The 25,233-nt window shown below is 44.9% G+C and overlaps 2 protein-coding genes across 6 annotated transcripts in view; one reads left to right on the top strand and one right to left on the bottom strand.

Annotated features, from left to right (window-relative positions):
• The window catches only part of LOC102054605 (core histone macro-H2A.2), a 28,630-nt gene extending 14,842 nt beyond the window's left edge, over positions 1-13,788 (top strand). For all 5 annotated transcript variants that reach the window (XM_055720867.1, XM_055720868.1, XM_055720869.1 and 2 more), the window contains 7 exons: positions 1,545-1,651; positions 3,029-3,226; positions 4,850-4,960; positions 6,694-6,793; positions 7,725-7,814; positions 9,823-9,997; positions 13,557-13,788. In XM_055720867.1, the coding sequence (XP_055576842.1) occupies positions 1,545-1,651; positions 3,029-3,226; positions 4,850-4,960; positions 6,694-6,793; positions 7,725-7,814; positions 9,823-9,997; positions 13,557-13,722 (947 nt within the window). In that variant the 3' untranslated portion in view covers positions 13,723-13,788. The remainder of the gene's footprint in view (positions 1-1,544; positions 1,652-3,028; positions 3,227-4,849; positions 4,961-6,693; positions 6,794-7,724; positions 7,815-9,822; positions 9,998-13,556) is intronic.
• Positions 13,789-14,640: 852 nt separating this feature from the next.
• Positions 14,641-20,923, bottom strand: AIFM2 (apoptosis inducing factor mitochondria associated 2). Its single transcript, XM_027797228.2, has 8 exons — positions 20,730-20,923; positions 19,732-19,847; positions 18,216-18,335; positions 17,709-17,801; positions 17,286-17,394; positions 16,925-17,077; positions 15,961-16,161; positions 14,641-15,093 (listed from the first exon to the last, which is right to left on the bottom strand). Exons 1-8 carry the CDS (start codon positions 20,902-20,904, stop codon positions 14,939-14,941), a joined length of 1,122 nt encoding a protein of 373 aa, XP_027653029.2. The 5' UTR covers positions 20,905-20,923; the 3' UTR covers positions 14,641-14,938.
• Positions 20,924-25,233: the final 4,310 nt, after the last annotated feature.

Raw genomic sequence — 25,233 nt, 5'->3', positions numbered from 1 at the left:
CCCCCAGCCTTTTTGATAAAAAAGCCTGAGAAACTGAAAAGTCTCACATCAAAGCCAACACACAGCACTGTACTAGCTCCTAATAAGACAATTAACTCCGTCCCAGCTGAAACCAGGACACACAACCACAGTTCTGTTATTTCCTAAAGTTTAATTACTTGTCTTCACAACTTTGATAATGTTTCTTGGAAGTTTTGCATAAATAATTGTGAAAATTTTCAACAGACACTGACTGTTTCTTACGCAATTCACTGTGAATGTGCGCATAATTTTAAAAAAATAGCTTTTACATCTCCAACGTTAGTTAAAGGTATATGCTGTGTAGCAGAGAAAACTGGATGACAAGTATGTACTTCTGTTATTCTGAGTGAAATTGAGCACTTGTATTTTTCCCATGAACTGAGCTAAACCTCATGTTGAAAGCCTTTGGATTTTAGCCAAAGAGCATTATGTAGATTTCCACTAGATTTTTTGTTTGTGAAAGTTCTTCTTTTTGTAATAGTTACAGTTCTTTACTTAGTTTATGAAAAGGAGTAAGATATCATTAATAGGACACTGATGGGCTGTCATTTACTTACCCTGTTTTTTACAAATGTAAATACAAACCCAAGACAGGGACAGTTGATACTTTTGATATGAAACAAAGTATGAATATGAATTTTATGACTATTTGGAGCAAAACATTCCCTTCTTCCTTCTTTCTCAGTGTTTCAGTAGAGTTCTTAGATGAGAAATAACTTCAGAGTAGGAGCCAAACTGTGTAAGTTAATGAATTATACTGAGTGCTGCAGTTCAAGTAAAGTCAGAAAGATGTATCTGTGTTTCCTCTCTAACGATTAGAAAAAGCTCAGGGACTTCAGTCACAATACGAATGTTACTGCAAATTTAAAGAAACTACTTTTTAAGTGGCCTCCTGTTCCTGGAGGTATAGAAGAAAGTTTCTGCCAATAGTTCATGCATTGAAGCTCTTACGTTGTCTCTGCTTGCATCTAAGTCAAACCTTTCATATCTTGTTCTGAAATTAAGCTTCTCTACAGATTTTCAATGCCCTTTAATGCAGAATTGCAGCATTGCCTGGCTAGTTTGTTGGCTTTCAAAGTATTTCTTTAAATGCACCTCAGTCTTCATCTTAGCTGGTTCTGAGAATCCTTGCTGTTTTGTTAGAACTGTCTGTGTTAGGTTTTGGGGTTTCATTGCATGCTTTACTGTTATATTGTTACAGGGTTACTGCTAAATTTTTGGACTGCTGATGTACATTTTCATAGGGCGTTTCTTGTTCTTTTGAAAGAGAATTCTGACTTGGGACTTGTAAAAGAAGTTATGTGAACCAAGCTTAGCATATTTTCTGCTAGCTATCCTTTAGGGAATTAGGAAGGACGAATTATTTTAGGTAAATTTGCAAATATGTTGAGTGTGGTTGGTTTCTGCCTTTCTGTAGCAAAGACCATTTAAACTGGGAAATGCCCTTGAAAAGGTAAATGGATATTAAGAAGGAATTTCAAGCTACGTTCTTGTTATTAATTTTTATGTCAATGTGTTTACAGCTGAAATTCTAGAATTAGCGGGAAACGCGGCACGAGACAATAAGAAAGGAAGAATTGCCCCCAGACACATCCTCCTGGCAGTGGCAAATGATGAGGAACTGAATCAGGTATCCATTTACATTTCAGTATGAGAGTTACGTGCTGTGGCACAAACGAAGCTGCTACCATGGAAGGTTAGAAACAGTTGGGTCTGACATGTGAATGAGAATGCAATTACTAGAGCAGAAGATGACATGATTGTGCCCTCTTGATTAAAAGCAAACAAAAAAGAAGGTTCTGAAGCATCTTAACTTAAATCCTTTCAATATAAATTTTGCTTCTTTTGTAGCCTGTGAGTCCTGCTGAAGTGAGTAAACTTGATGCTTAATTTCTTCTTCAGGAACATCCAACATTTAAAGAAAACATGCCATATGGAAGACCTTTTCCCAAAAGCTGTAGTAATGTATGTCTTCTATTATACTGGCTGCGAGGCGCATCTTGGGTAGGGGTCTGGCTCACTCTCTGCTACTGCTGCCTCCAGGACTGCCTCCCTATCTGTATTCCCACCAGCCACCAGACTGCGGCTTGCAGTGCTCTGACTCTGAGGATCACTTGTGGGATCACGTCTGCTAAACTTGTTGAGTGAGAAGAGATATCATAGCATAGGCTATGAATTGCAGCATTCAGGGGTGCTGGAAAAGTTCAGTCAGCATCAGAGTATCTCTTCTTGGTTGGCCCCATGTGAAGATATATGACATCATTCACACTTTGAAAGATTCCTGCACTTAATTTGACTGCTTTAAATAATGAAAATGTGGTGCCCATGAAGCCACCTAGCTCTGTTTCCAGTCAAGGGGACTGAAAAGTCAAAACAGAGGCCAAGAGAGAGAGAAAAGTGTGCTAACACCACCAGCCTGTTCCCTGCTCTATGGTGCTGGTCACTGGCCTGTGAACTGGAGAAGATCTAGTGTTGTCCTTTAGGAACTAGCCAGACTTTGTCCTCCACATAACATCAGAGCCCATTCCTGTTGTTCACCTCTGCACAGCAGGTTCTTGGGGCTCATATTTGCTTTCGCTGAATCTGTTTCCCTGCCAAAGGCATCTGCAACTAGTCCTTTGAGCAGGGCTGTGGTGCAGTAATTTTTTAAAGTAGCCTGCAGGCACTTACCTTCTCTTACCCTTGTTCACTGCTTGTGAGTCACCAAGGTCAGGTACGCAGAAAGACCAGCACTGGAAGAGACAAATGATTGACCAGTACAGTAACAGAGTTCTCCAGGACATGCTGGCTGGCATCACCATCACCTGCCACATCGCTTGTCATTATGGATTTTCTCCCTAATAGTTTTTTGGGGGTTGGTTTGGGTTTTCTGTGATAAGGAGACAAGGTGCAGTGCTTCAGGAAGAGTGGACTCTACGTGCATCCATGTAATGTAGTCAGCAAGAATAGCTTGAGTGCAGGTTAAGAGAATCTGTAACATGCGCCTTTACACGGCTTCTCCTTGCAGTTGCTAAAAGGTGTGACGATTGCAAGCGGAGGTGTTCTGCCCAGAATTCAGCCAGAGCTTCTTGCCAAGAAACGGGGTGCCAAAGGCAAATCTGAGACCATCCTTTCGCCTACTCCTGAGAAGAAGGGAAGGAAATCCATGGTGAACAAAAAGAGTGGGAAGAAGGCAAAGTCTACCAAGGCCCGGACACCCAAAAAGGTAAGCACGCGGCAGGTACAGGATTCCAGAGGTGTGGGGAGAGGGAATGGATCAAACCCAACTAAGATTATTAGGAGGAATAGATCGGCACTTCTGCATTGTTTGTTTGTAGCAACTGGAAGTGCGAAGTAGGAAATGATAATAGATGCACCAGGATTATCTTTTCTTTAAGCTTTAGGAAAAAAAGGCACGCACAGTATTTTTTTAATGAATTTTCATAACAAAAACCTTTAAAGCTTTGAGGGCAACTTTTCAGATTTCCATGTCACCCTTTGCAATACTTTCTTGATAACTGTGTAGAATCTCTTTATCTCCACACTAACCATGTGACAGTGAACTCTAGCTTTTAAAATAAAGCAAGATGTAATTGGAAACGTTTTCTACTTGAGAGATCTCAGGCTTTCAGCATTGTACTGTTACTGGGTTGGTCTTAAAGATTTTTCACTGTCCAGAGGACGTGTCCTGACACGGTACATAAATGTCATTTTGACAAGCTCTTTGATTCATGTGTTCTTAGTTGTACTGTTAATGTTTTTTTTAAAGTAGTTGCAAGAAGAATAAATGATTGGAATTTGACCACTGCACCTTCCCTTACGGTAGCCCATCCTCTATCACATCCAAAGTGGTTTGATTTGGTAAACCAGTAATGCAGATCAGTGCTCTTGGTTTGTCATTCCAGAGCATGCATCTTAAAAACACTGCTGAATTTTTGATTGCGTAGGATTAAACAATATTAAGCTTTGATCTAAGCTTTTTAAACTGCTGTTAAGCACATATTTCTGGAGGCCTCAAAACTTCAATACTTTTCCATAACTGAGAATATGCAGAAGTACTTTTAAAAAGAAAACAAGAGTTGCTCAATAGGATGCCTCTGTGTATTGATCTCTGCTACCCCCTTACTTTGAATTGTGCACATCCAGAGTTTAGCACTTGATAGGAAGAGTTATCTTCTTGACATACCTTAAAGCAAATATTGAGAGATGTGAGGACATGCTCCTGCAGCCCTGGTAGAAACAGGTTTGCTGCTCATGGATCTAGGCTGCACGAAGGAGTGTCTCCCACAAAGGGGATTTTTCATGCAAACTTCAGCTATTATTTATCTCATTTTGCCATTCTGACTGCTTGTGTGGAGGTGTGATGGCTCACTCATGTCAATAGGGATTCAGATTTATGATTTATTAGCTAAGACTTAACTTTTTTTTTTTCAGCTCATAAGGTTGTTTTTTCCTTCAGCTTGGAGAATTTGACTGGGTTACTAAGTTACTAACTTTGTTTTAGTATAAGCTCTGCTCTGTCAGCAGCAAAAATAAACTAGCACACACCCACCCATGAATACAACCTTAACTGTTGGTAAAACTACAGATGGATGTGGGTGCCCTGACTCTTAATGTGACTACAAACGTATGTAATGCCTCAGATGAACCGCTGATGTTTTAGCATTATATAAACAGTGAAGACCTCTGTTGCTACATAATCTTTTGGGGTTAAAAGGCTATGAGTGATATATTGATCTGAGAATACGATATTTGTAGTAATTCATTAAATCTGTCCATTACTGAATAAGGGTGAATATTGTTATTTTTTTCCTTTGAGAATTCTTGCTTTTTCTCTCCCCCCAAATAGAACAAACAAAAGGACAATGAAAAAGAAGGAGCTTCAAATTCAACATCTGAAGATGGACCTGGGGAAGGTTTCACTATCTTGTCCTCCAAGAGTCTTGTGCCAGGACAAAAGGTAATATGAAGTTATAACAGATCGGGATCACAGCAGTGGAGCCTAGCATAAATAGAAGGATGCTTTTGATCTAACATCAGTACAAAATCCCTGTGTTCCCCCTTAGGGGTTCCAAATTCAAGGCCAAAACTCACTCAAGTCATGGGCAGGGTAGAAGGTCTCAAAAAATGTGTCTGCAGGTAAAAGATTTCCAAGAATAGGGCTGGTCAGCCTCTCTTTGCTGTAGAGAACCATACTGATTAATTTCTTGGCCTAAACTGTACTAGAGTTTTGTTCAGTTTGGACTTGGTTGTGTTGTGCCTGGCATACTGCCAAACTAGGTTTAACCTAGGCTATTTATCATTTATAAAGGGCTATTTCTGGGCCAGGTCCCAGGATCACCCAGAACTTCCACATGTTGTTTTGTGTCAGAAGCCTGGGTGCTCTATCTGAAAGTGGGCTGTGGGGCACTGCTCTCTCACAGTGCAAACTGAGGACCTCACCAGAGCTGCAGGGCATGCCTAGTTCTCCACCTCAGCACGGACTGTGACACCTTGCCTGGCCGGAATACAAAACTGTGCCACCAAAAAACACCCTCCTGTCTTTGGTGTCCAGCCAACCATCTGTCCCTTTTTTTGGTTGTTTTTTTTTTTTTTTTCCCACCCCTATACTCATCAAGAGGAAGATGTTTTTGCCTGCCTTAATTTTTGGACCCTCTGAGGGAATCTGGAGTTTTTCCTCACAGATTTAACTGTGGAGATATAGTCAAGATTATTTGTTGTTGTTGTTATTATTATTATTATTATTTCCAATAGTACCTTTGTCTAGAAAAAGTGTTCTTCCTGAAACTGCATCTGTAAGCCCCTCGTACTGATGGTGTACCCTGTTGTATGAAGCAGTGCTTAAGAGTTCAGTCTGCTTTATCCCATTTTTGCTAAAGCAGTGGTCCAGAATGGGCCAGACACATACTAGATCGAAAAGATTGCTAAAATCAGTAATCTGGCTAGGTAAATGAAACTTGGATCTCCTCTATTAGAGTCCATCCCTGTCCTCAGTTCCTCCAGAATCTGTGCACTTTCTTCTCTAAAATGGGCAGTGCTTATACAGTGTACCTTGGAAGAAGTGAGGTGTGCTGGGCACATGTTCAGCAACTGTAAAGTCTTTTTATTGTAGGATTTCTGTCCTCTGTTGTTGCCCAAAGAGATAAGGCTGTGAGATCTGGGGGACAGCCTTTTCTGAGCACCTTAAGACATCAGGTTTTGGGCAGTTCCTATATCTGGATATGTGGGTGGGTAAAACATTCCTTATTTTATTTATGCCAGGAACTGCAAGGGTAATTAATTACTTGGGTTGTGAAGCCTTTGTAGTCAGGATAGTGTTTAGCCCTTCTTCTCAGCCCCCTACAGTAGTTTGCTGAGGGCAAGTACAGGAGAAAAGCTTTTTAATTTTAGTATTTTTGTCTTTAAATAGAAGCATTTCCAAAGTCAGCCTTTTCAAAGTGTGATGCTAGAACATGGATTTTCTGGCACTAACTTCCTCTGGAGCAAGCTTCCAAGCTATAGGCATATCACAAAATAATCTGAGTGGTATACAAATTAAAGGCTAAAAATCAGAAATGCACATATTGGACACAATAGAATTACAGATCTCTGAAAGACTGAATCCAGCCTTCTTTGATTTTAATTTTTTTGTATGAAAGTGATTTTGCACTTGGATTACTATTTTTTTTTCCTACTCCCTCATTATTTTTACAGCTTTCTCTGACACAGAGTGACATCAGCCATATTGGCTCCATGAAAGTAGAAGGCATCGTTCACCCTACAACTGCTGAAATAGACCTTAAGGAGGAAATAGGTGAGGCTCTGCTACGCGCAGAAAAAACAGATCTAGAGTTGGAACAGTAGCTGGTCTACTAACTGCCTGCTGAGATCCCATCCTGTTTCATCTGAATCTTCCCCAGGCCATAAAATATCACTTACAACACTTCTGAAAATCAGGCTGGATTTGACTAGGTATAACAGGCTAATGACTAATTTATCTTTTTTTAATGATGCCTTACGACAATCAAAACAGATAATTTGTTGAAGCACATGAGCCTCGAAGGTGTAAATAATCGTTATTGCGGTCTTTGTTGGATTGTTTTTACATCTGCCTCTGAAATTTGTGACAAAATTATATATGAATTGCACTTCTAAGTATGCTTTTCATTGTAGGATTTTACATACTTTAGAAATACTCATGTACAAGCCTTATACTGCTCATGTGAAATAAGGAAATATTATTACTGTTGGTCTACAAATGCAGAAATTGAAGCAAGAGGGAGGTAAAAAAGCTGTGCAGACAGTTGTATAGAGAGGCACAGAACCTAGCAGCAGGCTTTCGGATCATTGTTTTATACAGTTAGTCATTAAGACTTCCACTGCCATCTCAGCTGTGTTTATTTCAGAAAGTAGGAGGGTTTGTATGTTGAGTTATTTTGGAGGCTGAAGATCTTGAGTCCTGAAAATCCCACTCTTCACTATTTTAGCCCTAAGTCAGAGTAGGATAGCATTCTTACAGGTAATTGTATGAAAGTAATTTCCAGTAATAACATACAGGGGTTTTCAAAGTCAGTGAAAAGTAAACTTTATCTGTGACTGGATAGTGTGGTAAACATAAACATCAGCTGCTGCTGATAGAGGGAAACAGGATAATATGTGTGCAATGTTGTTGTTTGAAATAATGTAGAGGTGTTTTTTCACTGTGATACTTTGAAGCCAAGGCCTTTTGCTCTGTGTCCTTGCAGGCAAGGCATTGGAAAAGGCTGGAGGGAAAGAGTTTTTAGAAACAGTGAAAGAGCTTCGCAAATCTCAAGGACCTTTGGAAGTTGCTGAAGGTAAAAAGGATACTACATTCTCTTTTGGAAACAGATCATTCAATATGTTCTTTTCTCTGGACATTTTGCTCTTTTCTTGATATTGCTTATGTGATGTAAATCTTTCTGTTTCTTGTTTGAAGCTACTGCTGATACAGACAGCCTGCTTAGTGGGAGCCCGGGGCAGGAAGGAAGAATAAGACACCTGTATGCTATGCACACTCTGTCTTTGGGCATCTAGGTGCCACCACAAGTTACAGCAGGCCAATTAATTTATGTTTGGTGATTTCTGTCTGTGGGAGTCCAAAAATTAAGGAGAACTTGTGCTGCCACCTATGTGCCATCTTTCCTGTCCCATTTGCACTGCATTCCTTAGTAATAATCAGAAACAACTCTCAAACATATGAGGTATAAGAACAGTGGCAGTTTATAAATTATTCTGCTTTATGCATATTTGATGAACAGTACCATCCAAACAATCACCTTACTTTGAACACAAACAAAGATGTGATACAATCTTTAGAACCGGCATGCTTTTTGGAAGAGCAGTTGCTGCTCTTTTCCCAGGCACTATGGCTGCATTATAGAAATACAAATTACAGAAGAGCTCCCTTCAGATGCTTAATACATCTGTAGCAGTTAATAGTTTGGGACTTGAGATCATGCCTGCCTTTATGGACAAATGAAACCAATGTATAGGAGTTGAAGGTGGCTGGAGGGCAGATGGAGAGAGTTACAATATATTTCCTAGTGCCTTATTTGGCTTAGTATCTCAACACTCAAGAAACTAAATTATTTAAGTAGTCTAGTTTTGGAAACTTCCTAAATGAATAGCCTAATTTTATAATCTCAGCTGGCACGGAAACTTTTGTACAATTATTTTGCTTCACTTTTGCATTGAATCAAAAGTATATGCCATAACATCAAACTAAACTACTTTTCTCTGTCAGCACCACTACCTAACTAGAAAATAGACTCACTTTATGCTACTAAGGCAGTCCCAGGAAAGAAGATAATCTTAGTTTAATAGATAGGAAAATGTATGTTCTCAAGCATTTGTGTTGTGGTGCTGTGTTTGAAATTGCCCCTTCTGCCGGTTTGAGGCAAGCGATAATAGATGGTTGTTAATCACTGGAGGTCTACTGCAAACACTTAAGCTCCAGCCTAATGGGCTTGAATTCAAGTGCTGCTTACAGGATACCTATGTTTTCAGTCAATTTGCTCCCTGTGGTTAAAGGCCTGATGTTTCTCTGGTTTAAATTTAAGTAGCACAGTGAAACATTAGATGGAATTCCTTTGTGTCTGCAACAGAATTCCTCTGCAATGGTAGACAAGTGAATAAATCCAGATTTTTCATTTTGGGGCTTTAAATGCATAGCTAATTTCAAGGTGTTTAACCTGAGATTCCCAAGACCTAGATTTCTAGAAGTGCTAACGGTCACTCTTGCAACAAAAACAAACTGATGCCACGCTGTAGACTCTGCAGGTCCTGGAGAAATATTAGGTTTTCTGAAAAATTCATCTGAGATTCCTGATTGGACATAACTGACGGAGACTTTTAGTGTCATCTGAAGTTACCCAGCTGTGAAGTGCGTCTAAATATTACTCCCTAAAACTCCAGACCTGTAATGATGATGCAGGATATTTGTGCAGAGCATTCAAATAAGGCTGTGGCAGCACTGCAGAAACGTCTATTGGGGGTTTAATGATACTGTGTTCAGACAAGGTTTTGATACTTTGCATAAGACAAATCCAGAGGCCATGCTGAATGAGAAGGCTAAAAAATATTATTGAATAGCTGTATGTTAACCAAATAAGCCCCAGGTTCTTTGGTCTCCAAAGAAATAATAATTGATCACAAAAGTAATGATGAGACAGGTTACGACTGCGAGTTAGCCATTGTGGTGTATTTTAGTTCCTAATGTATTTCTTTGGAGAGGTAATGTAATTAAGAAAGTACGTTGGATTGAGAGGTCGTTTCAGGGTGGTTTCTATTCAAAACTAAATGTTGTATTTTTGTTTCTGTTAGCTGCACTTACTCAGTCTAGCGGCCTAGCAGCGAAGTTTGTCATCCACTGTCACATCCCACAGTGGGGCTCAGACAAGTGTGAAGAGCAGCTTGAAGAGACTATAAAGAACTGCTTAACAGCCGCAGAAGACAAGAAATTGAAGTCCGTGGCTTTTCCCCCATTTCCCAGTGGCAGGTATGACTCCTCCTGCATGGGAGGATTCTGTATCGGGTGGCAGTGGTGTAGTTAGCTGTCAGAGAGCTGCTGCTGTGGTAGAGAGGTTACCCCCCGGTCTGTGGCACAAAGGAGGCTGACCTTGCCTCCAGAGATGGCTGTGGCAGGTGCCATCTGACACTGCGCTTCTCCAGCTTTAAGGAGCTTGAAGTGCAGTGTTTACATGCAATGACCAGAAAGCCTTTATATAGAGAAATTAACTAACCCACAGGAGAGCTGAATGGACTTGCTGTGTTTACTATTGCTAGGCAGTAATTTTGATTCTTCTACTATGGGCCTGCACCACCTCAGTTTTTATGTCCCTTCATTTTGCTGTGGTAAATCTTCCTAAAGCTACATTTGTACTAGTAAGATTATACCAGTGTAATACTGAAGGCAAGTAACAGTGATGTAACCTGAGCCAGATAAATGTGGGGTGTTCACTTAAGTCATCCCAAAAATATATATTAAACAGAGTAGTCAAACAGAATGTCTTCTTTCAAAAGAAAATCAGTGTTTCTCAAATATAGTTCTGCTTTATAAAGGGAACTATGAAACCAGCCATGAAACTACACATTTCTTAGTTAATAACTAGCAAATAAAATGTGCTTGACTAAGAAATCCAAACTATTTATCTTTTTTTTTGCTTTTTTTTAAACCAAACCACAGTTTGTTAATCTTGCTTGATCTCTGATCACAAGAAATGTTACGCAAGACCTCCTAACTCTAGTAGTTGTTCTTTCATGTTGGAATTCACACACTTACATTTAATTTGAAATGTAACTAATGATTTTGTTAGTAATGCCCAAAGAGTAGAGTAAATAGTACAGTCTGGTTGTGTTGTCCTGGTAGTGAATAAAATGAAAGTAAAACTGTATTTTGATCAGTGAAGTTGCCACACATCACTGAATACACAGGAGGTTAAAATGCCATTTTTACACAGACACTTTTCAAAACAAAATAATATTTTTATGGATCAGGACAAAAGAATAAATAGAGGGGCGGTGCAATTTTTAATTATTTTTCTTCCTTTATACATAGATATTTTTTTTGTTTATATTGTTCAGTCAAAAGAAAACATGATAAATTGCTTTACAAAGTTCATCTCTCAAAAATGAACTGTAGCTTTTAATGCTAGTAGAAATAGTCTCTATAGACCTTATGTCTCCAATGAGCATTATCTAAGAATAATCCAGTCTTGGAGCATTACTCTTAGTGCAGATCTTTCTGCTGCTTAGTTCCATTTCACTCTCTGTTGCTCTTGCAATTACCTCCAGAATATAGGGTAAGTCTTACCAGGTGCTGTTGGTTTACACTTTTATTTACCAAAGGATCTCAAAGTTGTCTGAAAAAAGGCAGTTTTGCAAATAAGACATCATGGGTTTACTATCATTTTAATCCACCTACATGTCTGGACAATAAATGCTGGGGGTTTTGGGTAGATCAGGGATTAAGCTGTATCAGTTCTGTGGATTTTCATGTTTCATCTGTCCCATCTTTGAGACTATTTACAGTAACTGATACAAAGTAACAATAGGTGGGATATCTCAGTTGTGCCAGGGCTTTTCACCTCAATGATCTTGTCATTAAAAAGTAAAGAAGTGCAGTTCAAGTGAAATTACTTGTGCTGTGAAGCAGCTATAAATTAACTGAAAAACATTTTGAAAAAAACCTTATCGATAGTTTGCTGCCAGAAAGGCGTATTAGTTGAGTTGCTGCAAATGCTGTCCGAGGACTAGAAGTAGGAAAATCTGTTTGCTAGTAATCATTTGGATTACAGTGGATATGGGTACAGCAGTTGTTGATGACTAGTTTTCAAGTTGTTTTTTGGGTGGTTTCTAATATAAATATAAGTACTCTGAAATCACTTACATAAAATTGAGTAAGGAGAAGTGAGTAGTACTAAACTTAGAAAGGGAAACAAAAATGCATGCACATCGCAGTGCTATCGGGACGGGGGAGCAGGGGAAGAAAAAGCATTGCAAAGGCAGCTCTGGATGCTATTAAAAGAAATACAGTGGGTTTTCAAATGTAAGGATTGTTGGGCACTGGGATGGCTTATCTGTGTATTCTGATGTAGCCCCATCACTGAAGATTTTCAGGCGAGAAAATTTTTTTCAGAAGCAGAAAACTTATATATAATCCTGCCTCAGAGGAAGGACATGAGCTAGGTTGTACTGGCCAATGTTTTTTTGCATGGATCTGACTTCCTCTGGAGCATTATCATGCGGTAGAATCTAAATAGGAGGCATTAAACTCAAGAGCAGCCAGCAGAGTTATGCCCAAAGACCCGTCTGAAACCCCAGCTGGGTCTTAACTCACCTTCAGACAATTCAGTGTGTCCCAGTAAAGTCTCATCCGTACTCTCCAGGGTATGTGGCTTCCTACATTCTCATGTGGCAAGCACTGCGTTGACACTCTTCGGTGTCGTGCAAAATGAGCGGAACTATTACAAGCGTTGTCAGGCAGCAGAGAAAATCCAGCAGGGAATGCAGGAGAGTGTCTTTCCCTCCAGATGTCATTGGCAGAGATGCATGTGTCTTCTTCAGGAGGGGATACTTTCTAGGTTAAGGAATCTGTTTAGTGTTAGACAAGTAGAACAATGTGGAGACCTTCCTAAGCATGAGCATACTGCAAGGCAGAGTATTTCATTAGATAGGTATCAAGGTCAAACTGTAAAACAGTTCTTGAAATTATGTCCAGTATTAAAGCAGTTGTATTTTCACATAAACAGAGGTGCAAAGCAGCTGACCTTCGTAGCAACTGTGCTCTTTGCAGTGTGCTCTCAGCCAGTTCCCTTGTAGTACAGAGATGAGGGTGAAGGAGCTCTGTTGCAGCTGAATGGTTTTGTGACTTGAAAAAAGGAGTATGGGAATGATTAAGAAGGAAAAAATGCTGCTGCTGAGAAACTGGAATCTCAAGGATGTGGGCCAGGTGCCCTAAGAGATGTCAACACAGTTGAAAAGTCCACTTACTGTAAAGACTGGTAGCTTTTAGCTTTTCGGATTGTAGGTTAGAGAATGTCGCCATCAAAATGAATGAATGAATGTATCTTGGCCTTAATTTGGACTGGGGTTGTAATTTCAATTATTTTCACTGATGTCTCAAGTGAAGTATTTTTAATGATGGAGTGAGGACATCAGCGAAGTAGTTGATGTATTTATATTTATTATTTTTCCATTTTCAACTAAAAAAATAATCATTGCTTGAACTTTTTAGCCTGCCCAGCATGGCATGGAAAACTTTAATTCTAAGAGAGAGTGTTAAAAAACTTCGTGTGGTTATGAAAAGTAGAAGCAGATGAAAACAGTAACTATGCCAGCAAGGAAACTTAATAGAACAGCAGATGAATATTGCTATCAAAGCCATGGGGTTTGCTTCTGGGATTTACATATTGCAAAACTGCTACTGGCAGTGTCCTAACAGCAGCCTGTAGTTGTGGTACAGCAGTTACAGCTTGTTCCTTTCAGCATCATGTGTGCATAATGCTTGCACAGTTGGCTGACACTCACTTGTTCTGTTTTCTTCCCCTACCACGTAGAAACTGCTTCCCAAAACAGACGGCAGCCCAGGTCACTCTAAGAGCTATTTCCACCCATTTTGACGGCACCAGCTCTTCGTCCTTGAAGAACATTTACTTTCTGCTCTTCGACAGTGAAAGTATTGGCATCTATGTGCAAGAGATGGCCAAGCTAGACACTAAGTAGCAATGGCAGCCAAATGAAACTTTATTTTTCAACAAACTTGAGTAGCATTAAAAACATTAGAGGTGGGTTTTATTTTTTCAATGTGATGAGGCGGGGGAGTGGTAGTAGTGTGATGTGTTGTGACTTGATGAAGAGCTGTGACTAGAGATGAGAAGGGTTTAGTCCGATTTCTTCATGCTATCAGCATCCTCTAGCCATTTATATCACCTTAAATAACTGAGTTACCATTTCTCTTCAGGAGTTTTAGTGTCCCTTGTTACTTTAGTTTAGAAGTTTTTAAAGAGTAACCTCATTTTAGATTTGTAGTGATAAATTTTTCATACACACACACACATACACACACACACACACTTTAAAGAAAGCTCTTAAAAGTGTTCTGCTCCCTTTTCCCCTCCCTTGAGGGTAAACTTCTGCCTCCAGCCCACAGAGAGGGGAAAAGGATTTTAGAAGTGATGCATGAGGAGCTTGTTTTGCTTTTAACTCACAATAATCTCTGTAATTACTGGGAATATTTCATGGTGATTTTGTTTGTTTTATAAGAAAAAAGAAAAAGATGTGTCAAGTGTGGTTATTGTTATAAACCTACTTTTGCTCTGGGAATCTCTCACCTTAAAAAAACCAACAAAACAGCAGCATCTGTAAATAAGTGCTTGCTGTATCACACTTAGCACACAACTAACCAGCTCTTCTGGCTGAAGCATAGAGCTATGTGACATAATTAAAGCTGCTGTGGAGATGCTGACACAAAGCTGCATTATATTCTGTTGAGTTCCAGGTTACCATAGCCTCTTCAAGGCTTTAGCCATTCCTCCTGCATGCTGCAGAGCAGATTGCAGATCTGTAAGAGGCAGGTAGTATTTAGAAGAGCAAGAGGAGAGAAATCCAGGGAAAAACTACATAACAAACAAACCACAGAGATTTTGAAAACTACAGTGTTTATTGTTACTAATCAAGATAAACCAAGTTTCTTGCTCAGAGCTAGAACAGGGAAGTAAAGAAATATACCTCCCCTGGTTTTTATCATGAGAACTTCTGTGCGCTTCATTTGGAAGGTGCTTCCTTCCCCTTTACAGCAAGGCAACCTTTAAAGCAGCATGTGGACAGGTGGTTTTAGGAGGTGCTGCAGGAGACAGTAGTGGTCTGCCCAAGCAATATAAGTGCACCCTCACCCTCTTCCAATTGCTGTATTCCTTGCTGGTTTATTGCTGATACCCTCTTAAGAGGGCATTGTCTGTCCCATTGTCTTCCAGCTCTTGGAGACAAACAGGTCCCGGCTCTTAGCAATGGTCACCAAGAGACGTCCCACATAGAAACCATTCACCTGTCCTACACCATCGTTCCTACCCATTGAAAGCAGGAATGTTAGTGACCCTGGAAAGAAGATGTAGAGGTTTAAGTTAAGCTGTTTTAAAGCTAAGTATGAAACCTTACTACATGCAGGTGTTGTACTTCCTCCAAAATCCCTCCCTTCCCACCCCTCCCTGGCTCATACCCACACAAGCTAAGCACAGGACCCATGTGCTGAATGACAAAGAAGCAGACCCAAGGAGAACTACTCACAGCTCTCTCTGTCATCTGCTCTACCTCTTTCAGTAATAGGAATGCTGAAGGATTGGGCTGTCTGTGCGCATGGTGTAGAATGATTCTCTCCTCCCAAGAGGGAGTCCAAGAGGTAAACAACAATTTATGTAAAAAGAAACGTAAATAATCAGGGCAGCCTTTAAAAGCCAAATTGCTGTCCAGATACCCTCCATCCATGTGGAACAGCTTTCAACATAGTTATGGCAAGCACTTACATCAATTGTTTATTAATGAGACCATCACCTCGCTAGATTTTTGAGACTATATTGTTCAGTTTGTGCTTGTGGTATAGTTTAAGGGGAGAAAGGAGGAGAAAGTCAAGTCATCTTGTTCCTAGAATTCAATTGGACAGTAAGCAGTTTAAAGAAAAAGAAGCAAGTTTCATGAGTAGCAGACACCCACAAGTAGATATATCAGGAAGACATTAGTGAAGAAAGGACACGTTACATCTGTAGACTGACACAGGTAACTAATGTCTACAGCATCTTTGGCAAGAACTAGGATGAAGCCTGAGCTATAAGCTTATAGTCACCCCCAGCTGTGAGTTCCTTCACCTCTAATCAGTGTCCCATGCAAGTTCTGATGTGTAGGTGTTTAACAGCTGTGCCCTGCAGAAAAGCAGCCCAACAGCTAAGGCCAGGTGGTAGATTACCTTACCTGGTTCGTAGGTTTTAAGAGGCTTATGTGTCAGGCTGTTGATGATATTTGTCACTGCAATGTTGGCATGGAGCCCAGCGTGGTAGGCCATCTTTGGTTCTTTCAGATCTGCACAGTCCCCAATGGCATAGATGTTCTCATAACCTTCCAGCTGGAGGTGCTTGTTAACTTTCAAAGCGCTGTTACTTGCCATTTTGTCCCCTGTTTTTCCAAACAGTAAGTTTTTAGAAGGAGCATGTTGCTTATTGTGGCCTGAGACCCCAAAATGCTGATGATGTTATCAAACATATTGACGTGAAGTGAGGAGTTGGGGTTTCGCCATCTTTGCTACATGTCAGGGAAGAAATGCTTTTTGCCTTGCTGTAGTTAATTATTGCAGTCTCATGCAATGACTCATCCTTTGGTATTGCAGTAGAAACATTGAGAAACATTTAGAGCTCACATACATAGCGTGAGAAAGAGACTGTATAATGGTCATACTGCTCCATATTTGTAGTGCCATAACTGAAACTGAGCTGTGAGAGGATTGAAAATGTATCACCAAATAACTGACTGGCTGAACGCCCTGTGACAGTGATAGGTCAGCGAAAACGCTGAAGGTGCTGGGCCTATTTTTGCGCAGCACTCAGAAAGCTTGTATCTAGAATGAAATGCTGGCCTTGACAGCAGGAGTTACCATCAGCATCTATGTGTCACCTGCCTCATGCTGAACTAGGACACTAAGGTTCCTTGGAGGTATTAGCAGAAGCTGGAGAAGACTGTTGGCCACTTAATCTATGGTCTGTAAGCTTCTGAAGGTCACATATCACAGTTAAGTATTTAATGTGATGTTGGAGCATTTGCTGTATCATGGAATAACCACTGCAGGTTGTATGAGGTTGATTCCTAACTTCACAGTACTCAAGTACAAGACGTTGAAGAACTCTGTTGCTTCTCCCCACCCAGCGTGGTTTTTTTCACTTACCAAATGCAGCAGCATATGCTGAAGAGTTAATCTTTATGCCTGTGCATAGGACCACCATGTCGGCAACCACCTCGGTGCCTTTTTCTGTCCTTACTACCATGTCCTTCTGGAACTGGTTTAGTGTGAGATTTTCCACATCACTGACCCTTTCACCTGTTGCAAGAGAACACCTCGGGTCACAAACCTTTACTAGGCTGCTGCTCCCAGCCAGCCCAGATGTATCTAGAGAAACGGGAATTCGAGGGAGCCATGCTTAGTTAAAGTCAGAAAGAGGATGTGAGAAGGAAATGCTCTGGATAAAGGAAGAGCAGTTTATAGAGCGTCAGAGTCTTGACCTTCAGAGACATTGTTAAGTACGTACTTAATAAGAGCCGCACTCCTTTTCTGAGGAGAATCTCTTTCACCTCCTGACGGACGCTATCTAGCAGCTCCACATCAGCTAGTGCAATTTTTGAGTGAATGAGGGTGACCTGTTGGGGACAAAACAGCAAACGGGGACACAGGAATGGGACAGGACTCGCCGCATCCAGGCAGGAGCAGCTATAGCTAGCTTCCTTCCACCCCACTGAACGCCCAGGGAAAGTGAGCCAGTGAAAGGCATCTCGTGCCAGTAATTGCTGGGGATGGGCTACAGGGTGCTCTCAGAAGAGGAGGCAGTAGGGGTGAAGGCTGCCGTTGCCTGGAAACTCCTGATTTACAGTGATCTGTAGGATCCAGCAGGACCATCACAGAAGAATGGTCTCAGAAACAAGGATGAAGTTAATTGTAACCAATATGCTACTACCTCTTTGGCTGGGTACTCTGTTTTGATCTCAGCAGCCATCTCGACTCCAGCAGCACCACCTCCCACTACCAGTATGCGCTCAGATTTCTCAATCTTGAAGTAAAGAGGAAACTTGTGTTACAAGAGAACTGTTAAGTGCAGGAAGCCAGATACCTACAGCCACTCTGTGAACAGACCTTTCTGAGGTACAGCACCCGCCCTACAGCAATAAACCACCTAGTTCATTAAAAGGAAACAAAAAAAATGAGAACGCCGTGCGCTCTTCATGTGTATGCTGCAAGACCATTCAGCATTTCAGGTTTCCCCTTGTGCAAACAGCTGATCTCCTGGGGCATGCTCAACGCCAGACAAGCTAGCACATGTTCCTTGTCCTGGTCTGTCCCTGCAGGCATCGTGTAGCCTCTTGTTCTTAGACATGGATGACTCCAGATACCCATAGTGGTGTCTGGGACAGGGAAGCTGAACAAAGGCAGGCAACACTTCCTAGGAAGTAAGTTGATTCCTCACCTCTTTAACCATGTCTTCATAGGTCTGGATGGCACTTTCCATGTCAATGTCTTTGTTGAACTTCCCAGGGAATGGCCCATCGCTGCCTGTTGCAAGAATGAGATGGGAGTAGTGTAGCTCCTGGGAAGGCAGAAGGTGGAGCAGGATGTTAGGCCTCTTAAAAACAGAGCCTAGCACACAGTTCTTACCTCATAGGTACTATTCGCCCATTCCCTCTCCTCCAGCCCTCACCAATAACCAGGAAAGTACTTGCCACTGTCAGAAAGTGACTTTGGGAAGAGACCTGGTACAGGTGACACCAAGTAACTGCCTTCCTCAGGGTCTGAGAGAAGCGTCGTTCTTCAGGTAAGCTGAGCTTTAATAAAATTGCCATAAAGTTATAGGAAATAACTTGGTATTTATGTCAGAAGCTGCCAACACAGCTGGCTCCAGAGACTAGCTTCTGTCCTTCACCCTCATCGGAACAGAGCTGAGATGCTCTGGCTGAAAAGTTATCGGAGCTGCTGCCCATATTTCTTCCTGCAATCTGATAAGGATCTGAGCTCCAGGGTTAATGGTTGAGCTCTAAATCCACCTCTAAGAATAAAAGCTTATCTGAGCACTAGATGGGGTGTGGTATTTACCGCTCGCCCACATCCCAACATAGCTCTAGGCCACTTGGCTAGAAGGGAGGTGCCATTTAGCGTGTGCAGGGAAAGATGGTCTCTTGTTGCTGGGCTCTTCAGGATGAGTAAATGCTACAGTCTTTCTCCACATTGCCTCTTGGTTTTAGATGCCTGGGGGGCTGCTTCTCTGCCTGGTTTCATTCCTCGCTACCCCCTAGACTTACAGGACCAGTATTAAGCACGAGCATTTGTGTATCTGCCCACAGGTGAGAGAAACATAGAGAATGCAATCAGTGCCCTTCCAGAGGGCTTGGGCATTGGCGTGTTTGGGGTCAGGCGTTTCAGCCAAGCAGAGGATTACATGAGAACAGGAACCCTGTTGTGCATGTGAACTCTCAGCCCAGGGGTATTGGATCAGTCAGGGTTCACGTGCTCAGCTGACCTATACTGTAGGAGACACTGGGATGTTTGCCACAACCGAACAGCATTCCCAGCTCTCGTCCCACTCGAGGGCAAAAGTTCTGTTTGTTTTTCCCGGAGCAGGATTGTGTCCTGCACACGCACACCCCCTCCCCGGCAGATAAGAAGCTACACTCCTCTTCCTGCTCAGAGGCACAGTTTCTGGAGGTGCCCTGTGGTCCTGCTCATCTCGCTCTTTCCCTCCAGAGGACTCCAAGCTGACAGCAGTCTGAAAACTAAATTCCAAGTCATTTCTCCAACCAGATGTCACCAGTCAAAACCAACAGGGCCTACATTTGGAGTACTGCGTTCTCACAGCCGTGACATAGCTGAAGAGCAACCCTGCAGAGGAGAGACTCGCAACACACCCTGCTGAAGGCTGGCTCTTGCACATTAGCAGGTGATGCCATAAGGCAGCCAAGTTACTGATTGCAAGTTATTGCATCACCTACCTCGCCATCACTGAGCAAGACTTGTTGCCTTCCAGGGTCTATGCCAACAACCTTGCCTTGGCGGAAGCTCTCCCCAAAGGTGACAGAGTAGGAGATGAATGTCTTCTTGGCAAATCCTGTGGTAAGAGGAGACAACAGGGAGGAGATCTCTGTGGAGGCTAATGAACCCCTCTTCCCTTCTCCCCTCACGCCATCCTTGCTCAGACAAAAGGACTGTATGCACCTGGGACCACAGGCTCGGCCTCTGCTGTGCAGTATCTCTGCCAAGCAACGAGCTCCAGGACCTTTGCCTCGAATTTGGTGACAAGACCAGCTCCTCAGAGGCCGGGTGACACCCTCGGCTAGGTTGCTTTGTCTCTGCTCCCCATACAGAATTTCCTGTACTGGTTTGCCAGTAAGTGCTGCACTGTGGTCCAGAGCATTTCAAGCAGGACGTCCGAGGCTTTTTGTCATGTTATCTGCCTCTTAGACAGAGCTTTCGACATCCTTTTGATGGTTGCTCCCAGCCTTGAACATGAGATTTTCCACCTAAATCCCCAGTGACAGGAGTAATGGGGTTAGCCCGGTCTCCTGAGCGAGATCCCAGACAAGCCTGAGCAGCTCGCTGACAATTTTATCACCCAGGGCCTCGCTGCTGAGCTGCTCGACATTTCAAGTGCTAGACACAGACATTATTCACCCGTTCCAGCTGCCGCCGGTTTTAGCTTAGTCACCTTCTAAACTCGAAGTTTAAAAAAAGAAGGCCCGTTCCAGTAGTTTTTGCTCAGTTTTCCCAGCGGACATGCAGTTCGCCTAACGCAGACGGTCCGCAGGTCCTCGCAGAGCCAAGTATTTGTTTTCCAGACGGAAAACACCAAGTCGTTCAGCATCACCGGGGCGGAGGAGGCACTTGCAGTACCCCATCCCTCCGTCCTCCCCGCGCACCCCCGAGCCGCCGCAGCCAGCGGTGGGGCTGAGCTGGCCCGCCGGGACCACGCGGGGCCAGGGCCGTGCCTTACCGCTCTGCACGGCGGCGCGGAGCGCGGCCACGTTGTGGTGGAAAGCATCTCCGGCGTCCACCAGCACGAAGGGGATGGCCCAGGCCTTGAGCAGGCTGGCGGCCGCCGTGCCCCCGAAGCCGCCCCCGACCACCACCACCCGCACGGAGCCGTCCACGGACAGGCGGGACCCCATGGCGCGGCGCTGCCTGCCCCGCCGCGGTGCGGGGCGGTGCGGGGCGCGCCCGGTGCAGCCCCGCCGGGAGCCGGGGGCGGGCCCGCTGCGGGGGCACGCCCGCCCCGCCGCCCGCCTCCCCGCGGCGGGAGGAGCCAGGCTGCCGGCGGGGCTGGGCGGCGCCGGGCCGGAGCGCGGCCTGCGGGCCTCGGCCTTGCGGGGCGGCGGGGCGCTGCCTCCCGCCGGGGCGGCCGGCCCGCCCGGGGGAGCGCCGGAGTCCCGAGCGCGGAGCTGCCACCTTCTCCACGTCCGCTCCCATACACGCTCCACGTGAGAAGGGCACCGCCGGGATCTTCCCCGCGAAGGGCTGGCGGTTTAAGCTTTAAGGCCCCCGCGCACGCCCTCCCGTGATGGCTTGAAGGCTCCCTCCGCCCCTCGCTCCTCCGGCCCCGTGCCGAAGCCCCCTTCCCAGGGGGTCCCGAGCAAAACGCCCCCAGCCCGGTGGGTGGGGGGCTGTGGGCTGCCTGAGTAAGGCAGCACGGGGATGGCCCGCTCCCCTCGGCAAGGCAAAGCACTCCCTTGGAGGGAGAAGGGAAGATGTGTCTGCTCCAAGGGGCGGCGGGAGAGGGAGCCCGGAGAGGGCTGTGCGAGGGAGACGAGCCCAGCACCACCGTGGTGGAGACAGTGGGATGTAAGGAGGAGCAGGGAAGGGCCGGGGAGGTGGCCAAGACCCCTGGAGAAGGGGAGCAGAGAAGGTTTATAGTAAAAAGGACATCCAAATTGTGTTCTTCCACAGCGCTGAAACTGCCCTGAAGACTTCTGGCTCCTGTGGCATTCCAGATAAATATAGCTGCCGGCCACGTGGATAAATATAGCTGCTGCGCACAGCGCGCTGCCGAGAGCCGGCAGGGCTGCCCCCGCGCTCCCCTCCCCGCCGTGGTTTGAGGGCTCCCTCTGCTCCTCCTCCTCCCTCCAGCAAACACCCCCCTCCCAGCGGGGACCCGAGCAACGCTCCCCCAACCGCCTGGGTGGGAGATGATGAAGGAATCGGCATCTTTTGGGCCCTCCCAGCGGGGACCCGAGCAACGCTCCCCCAACCGCGTGGGTGGGAGATGATGAAGGATTCGGCATCTTTTCCAGGAGGAGCACTGGGCTCAGGGCTGCCGCCAGAGGGTGCCGCCAGCTCAGCCGTGGGGTCCTGGTACGGAGGACACGAGTGTCCAAGCCCTGCATGCGGCACCAGATGCTCAGGGGCTCGAGAAGGGTGACAAAGGGGTTGCAAACGAGACGTTCTGCACCGCACACTCTGCAGCCTGGCAGAAAGCTGGGGGCAGAAGGACGGAACAGCCGGTGATAAGGCTGGGAGTGGAGGCAGGTCCGTGGTAGGAAAGCCCACGGCCTCTGCTGAAATAAGCTGACGGCAGGTTTGTGCTTTTTGTTACACAGGACTCAGCTGGAGGATGCTAGAATTTTCATTGGGGGAAAAATAATTTTGATCAATCCAGAAAATATAAATCCTCCAGAGCTGCTAAACACAGAGACGCCTGTGTTTTCCAGCCAGGAAATCCAGGAGCTACAAACGTCCAGAGGCTGGGAAGTGTCCCCAGGGTAACAGTGCTCCAGGTCTGTCTGCTCCCTGTTCTCTCTCCAGGTACCTGCATGGGACTGATCCTGAGGAGGCTGCTGCGATAGCCTGGCATTGGCCAGCTTTGGGAAAGAGTAATTCAATGCAAAAATTGTAAAAACCCAAACTCGCCTCCATTTCTGCAGGGATGAACTCAGCAATCAAACCCTGATTTTTAAACTCCCCTCAAATTACGTAGGCTGGCTTGCTTCACGCCCCACGTGTGTGAACCCATCCCCCTCCTGGCAGGGTTGTCCTTACCTGCATAACTTCCCTGGCATTTCATCCCACTGGAGCAAAGCTGGATCAAAGGCCCAGTCCTAGAAGATGGGGAAACTGAGGATGAATTGCCACTTCCCACATGCTACTGCCCTCTCCCCCTTCCCCTGCACCTTTGTGCCCAGCTCTGGCTTTTACAGAGGCAGTTTTTGTTTTTTCATGTCAGGCATTTGCATATATTTTACAGCACATACCCACTGCTTGGAGAACTCAATTACTCCAAGAGTACCTGCCTATTTTCCCCAATCATGTAGTGTTTTCTCCCTTCAGGTGTATTCGTACCAGACTGGCACAAAGAAAAAGATTCTGTTCCTGCCCTAAATCTGCTGTTTACAAGACAAATGTCTTTATCCTGCCTCCAAGAAAAAGGCAAAGGGTCCCAAGGCGTTGCCAGCGGTGGATTTGGTTGTGTTCAAATTAAGACAAAGTCACTGGCGAGGACTGCCCTCCACAGCTTGCTCCCAGGCAATGAGGGCTATTGTTGGGTGAATTCCATCGTACACCAGAAGATCAGGGTCACCTTTCAAAAAATCAGGTTAAAAGCTTCTGGGCCAGCGAGCTGGAGATGCTCACAAGCAAGACAAGGTCAGTGGTGAAAAGCATGCCCAAAGCAAACAGGGGGTAAAAGGAGCCTTTGTGAAAACCTCGCATCCAACTTCAGGTAAACAGGAAGAAACTTAAAATACTCAAAACTGTGGTCAGAGAGAGCTTTCTGCTGGTGCGCGCTCAACACTGGGAAATATGTTGTTTTGATGACATTTCTCCAGCTGGCTGCAAGCAGATGGCTGCAGTAAAAGCTGGTCAGCTTCAAGAGAGGGTTTTGTCTTCTGCTGGTGATCTATTCCGTGAGGAGGCTGGGGGCAGCAGTCAGCCTGCTCTGGCTTCTTCCAGGCTCCCTGGCCTCTTCATCACAGCTGTCCTGTGGACCATACGCTCCCTGTGGGATGGCAGGGGTCCAGTGGGAAGGAAGAGATGTGGGGAAGGGGCTCTGCGGGATGCTCCTGCCCCAGCTCTGCCGCTCTGAGGCGCCACGCAGGCAGCATGGGTATGTATCTGTCTGTATCCTTCCCTCATCAGGTTTAATCCAACATCAGCCAGAGCTAATAGACATCCCTCTGAGTCTGATTAATCAAAGCATGGGTACAACGGTGATGCATGGGAAGACCTTAGGATGCCACAAGCACCGCTGCTCTGCACTTGCCTGAGCCCCCTGTAAGCTGTCCTGCCCACCATGAGCATCTCAGGGCGGCTTAGCCTCCTCAGCTTTGCAGTAGCTGTCAACAGGCTGGAAAAGCGTTAATGTCCCCCCCTTCACTCCTCTGCCAGAGAGCTGCTCTCCTTCCCGGGCTGGCCCGAAGGCCCTATCCCTCCCGGGCAGGTCTGAGCTGCTGGTGGGGTCCTGTTTGTCCCCCCACTGGCAATGTCACTCCCGTAAAGCCAAAGGAGACTTGTCCCAGCTGCAGCTCTTCCTGGTCTCAATGCGGGAGGGGAAAACGTCGCTCGCAAACTTAAAATAAAGAGATGATTCAGAACTCGACAACAAATGTCATCAAGCTTGCTGTGCAGTAATCGCTCCCAAGGAGACTGTTACTGTGTGTCTTGGCTAGCAGCTATCTCCGCAGAACCCGAGGACAAGCGCTCTCGTCCTCTTCTGTATCAGCAGCCTCATGCACCACATTCTCTCTGCCCGCAGACGTTGCCTGCACATCATCCTGCGACAGCCCCCGTGGCAGCAGCAGCGCTGCAGCCTTCCAGATGCACGGCTCAAGGCTGCGCTTCAGGGAAAGGGTATTTTTGTGTCTTCCAGGGGTGAGGTAAGGGATTGCTCTCCACTGGACAAACCGCATTGCCTGTCTTCACACTTGTCCTGGGGCTCCCCATTTTTGTTCAGGTGATCTGGTCACCCCTGCACACCTCGGGGACCTCTGCCACGGCTGGGGTGGAATCAGGTCAGTCCAAGGCAAAGAATTCCTGGAAAAACCAATTCAGACCAGTTCCTGTCTACTTTTAAACATCGATAGTGTCTATTTTAGACCTTATGAATAAAATTTACTTTTAGCACAAGTCAAGAAGGTCCCATTTTATTTATTCTCTCCACAGCAAACCTTACAGTGACATCAGCTTGAGAAGCCCAGCTGCTGGCTGCTTCCCACAAACCACAGCACCAAAGTCACCTTATTTCGGTTAGGCTGGACCAGCCAGTCACGTGTATCTATAGGCAATGCATCTGTATGTGCCAGCTGGTTGCAGATCCCACGTGGAAAAGGGATTCAGGAAAACCCCAAAGGTGAAAAGCAATAGTCTCTGTGATTCTGTGGAACTTTGTATCCAAAAGGAGAGCTGTGGGGAACCGGTGGCAGGGGTCTGCCTTGTCCCCGAGCAATGCCACAGTGCTGTTCTCCTTGTTCCTGGGATTGAAGCGGGCTCCGTGCCAAGGTGCTCCCCAT

The sequence above is a fragment of the Falco cherrug genome, chromosome 9 (assembly GCF_023634085.1).
Source record: "Falco cherrug isolate bFalChe1 chromosome 9, bFalChe1.pri, whole genome shotgun sequence".
Lineage (NCBI taxonomy): Eukaryota > Metazoa > Chordata > Aves > Falconiformes > Falconidae > Falco > Falco cherrug.
The sequence above is the reverse complement of the archived record's forward strand: the minus strand, read 5'-3'. Positions and strand labels throughout refer to the sequence as shown.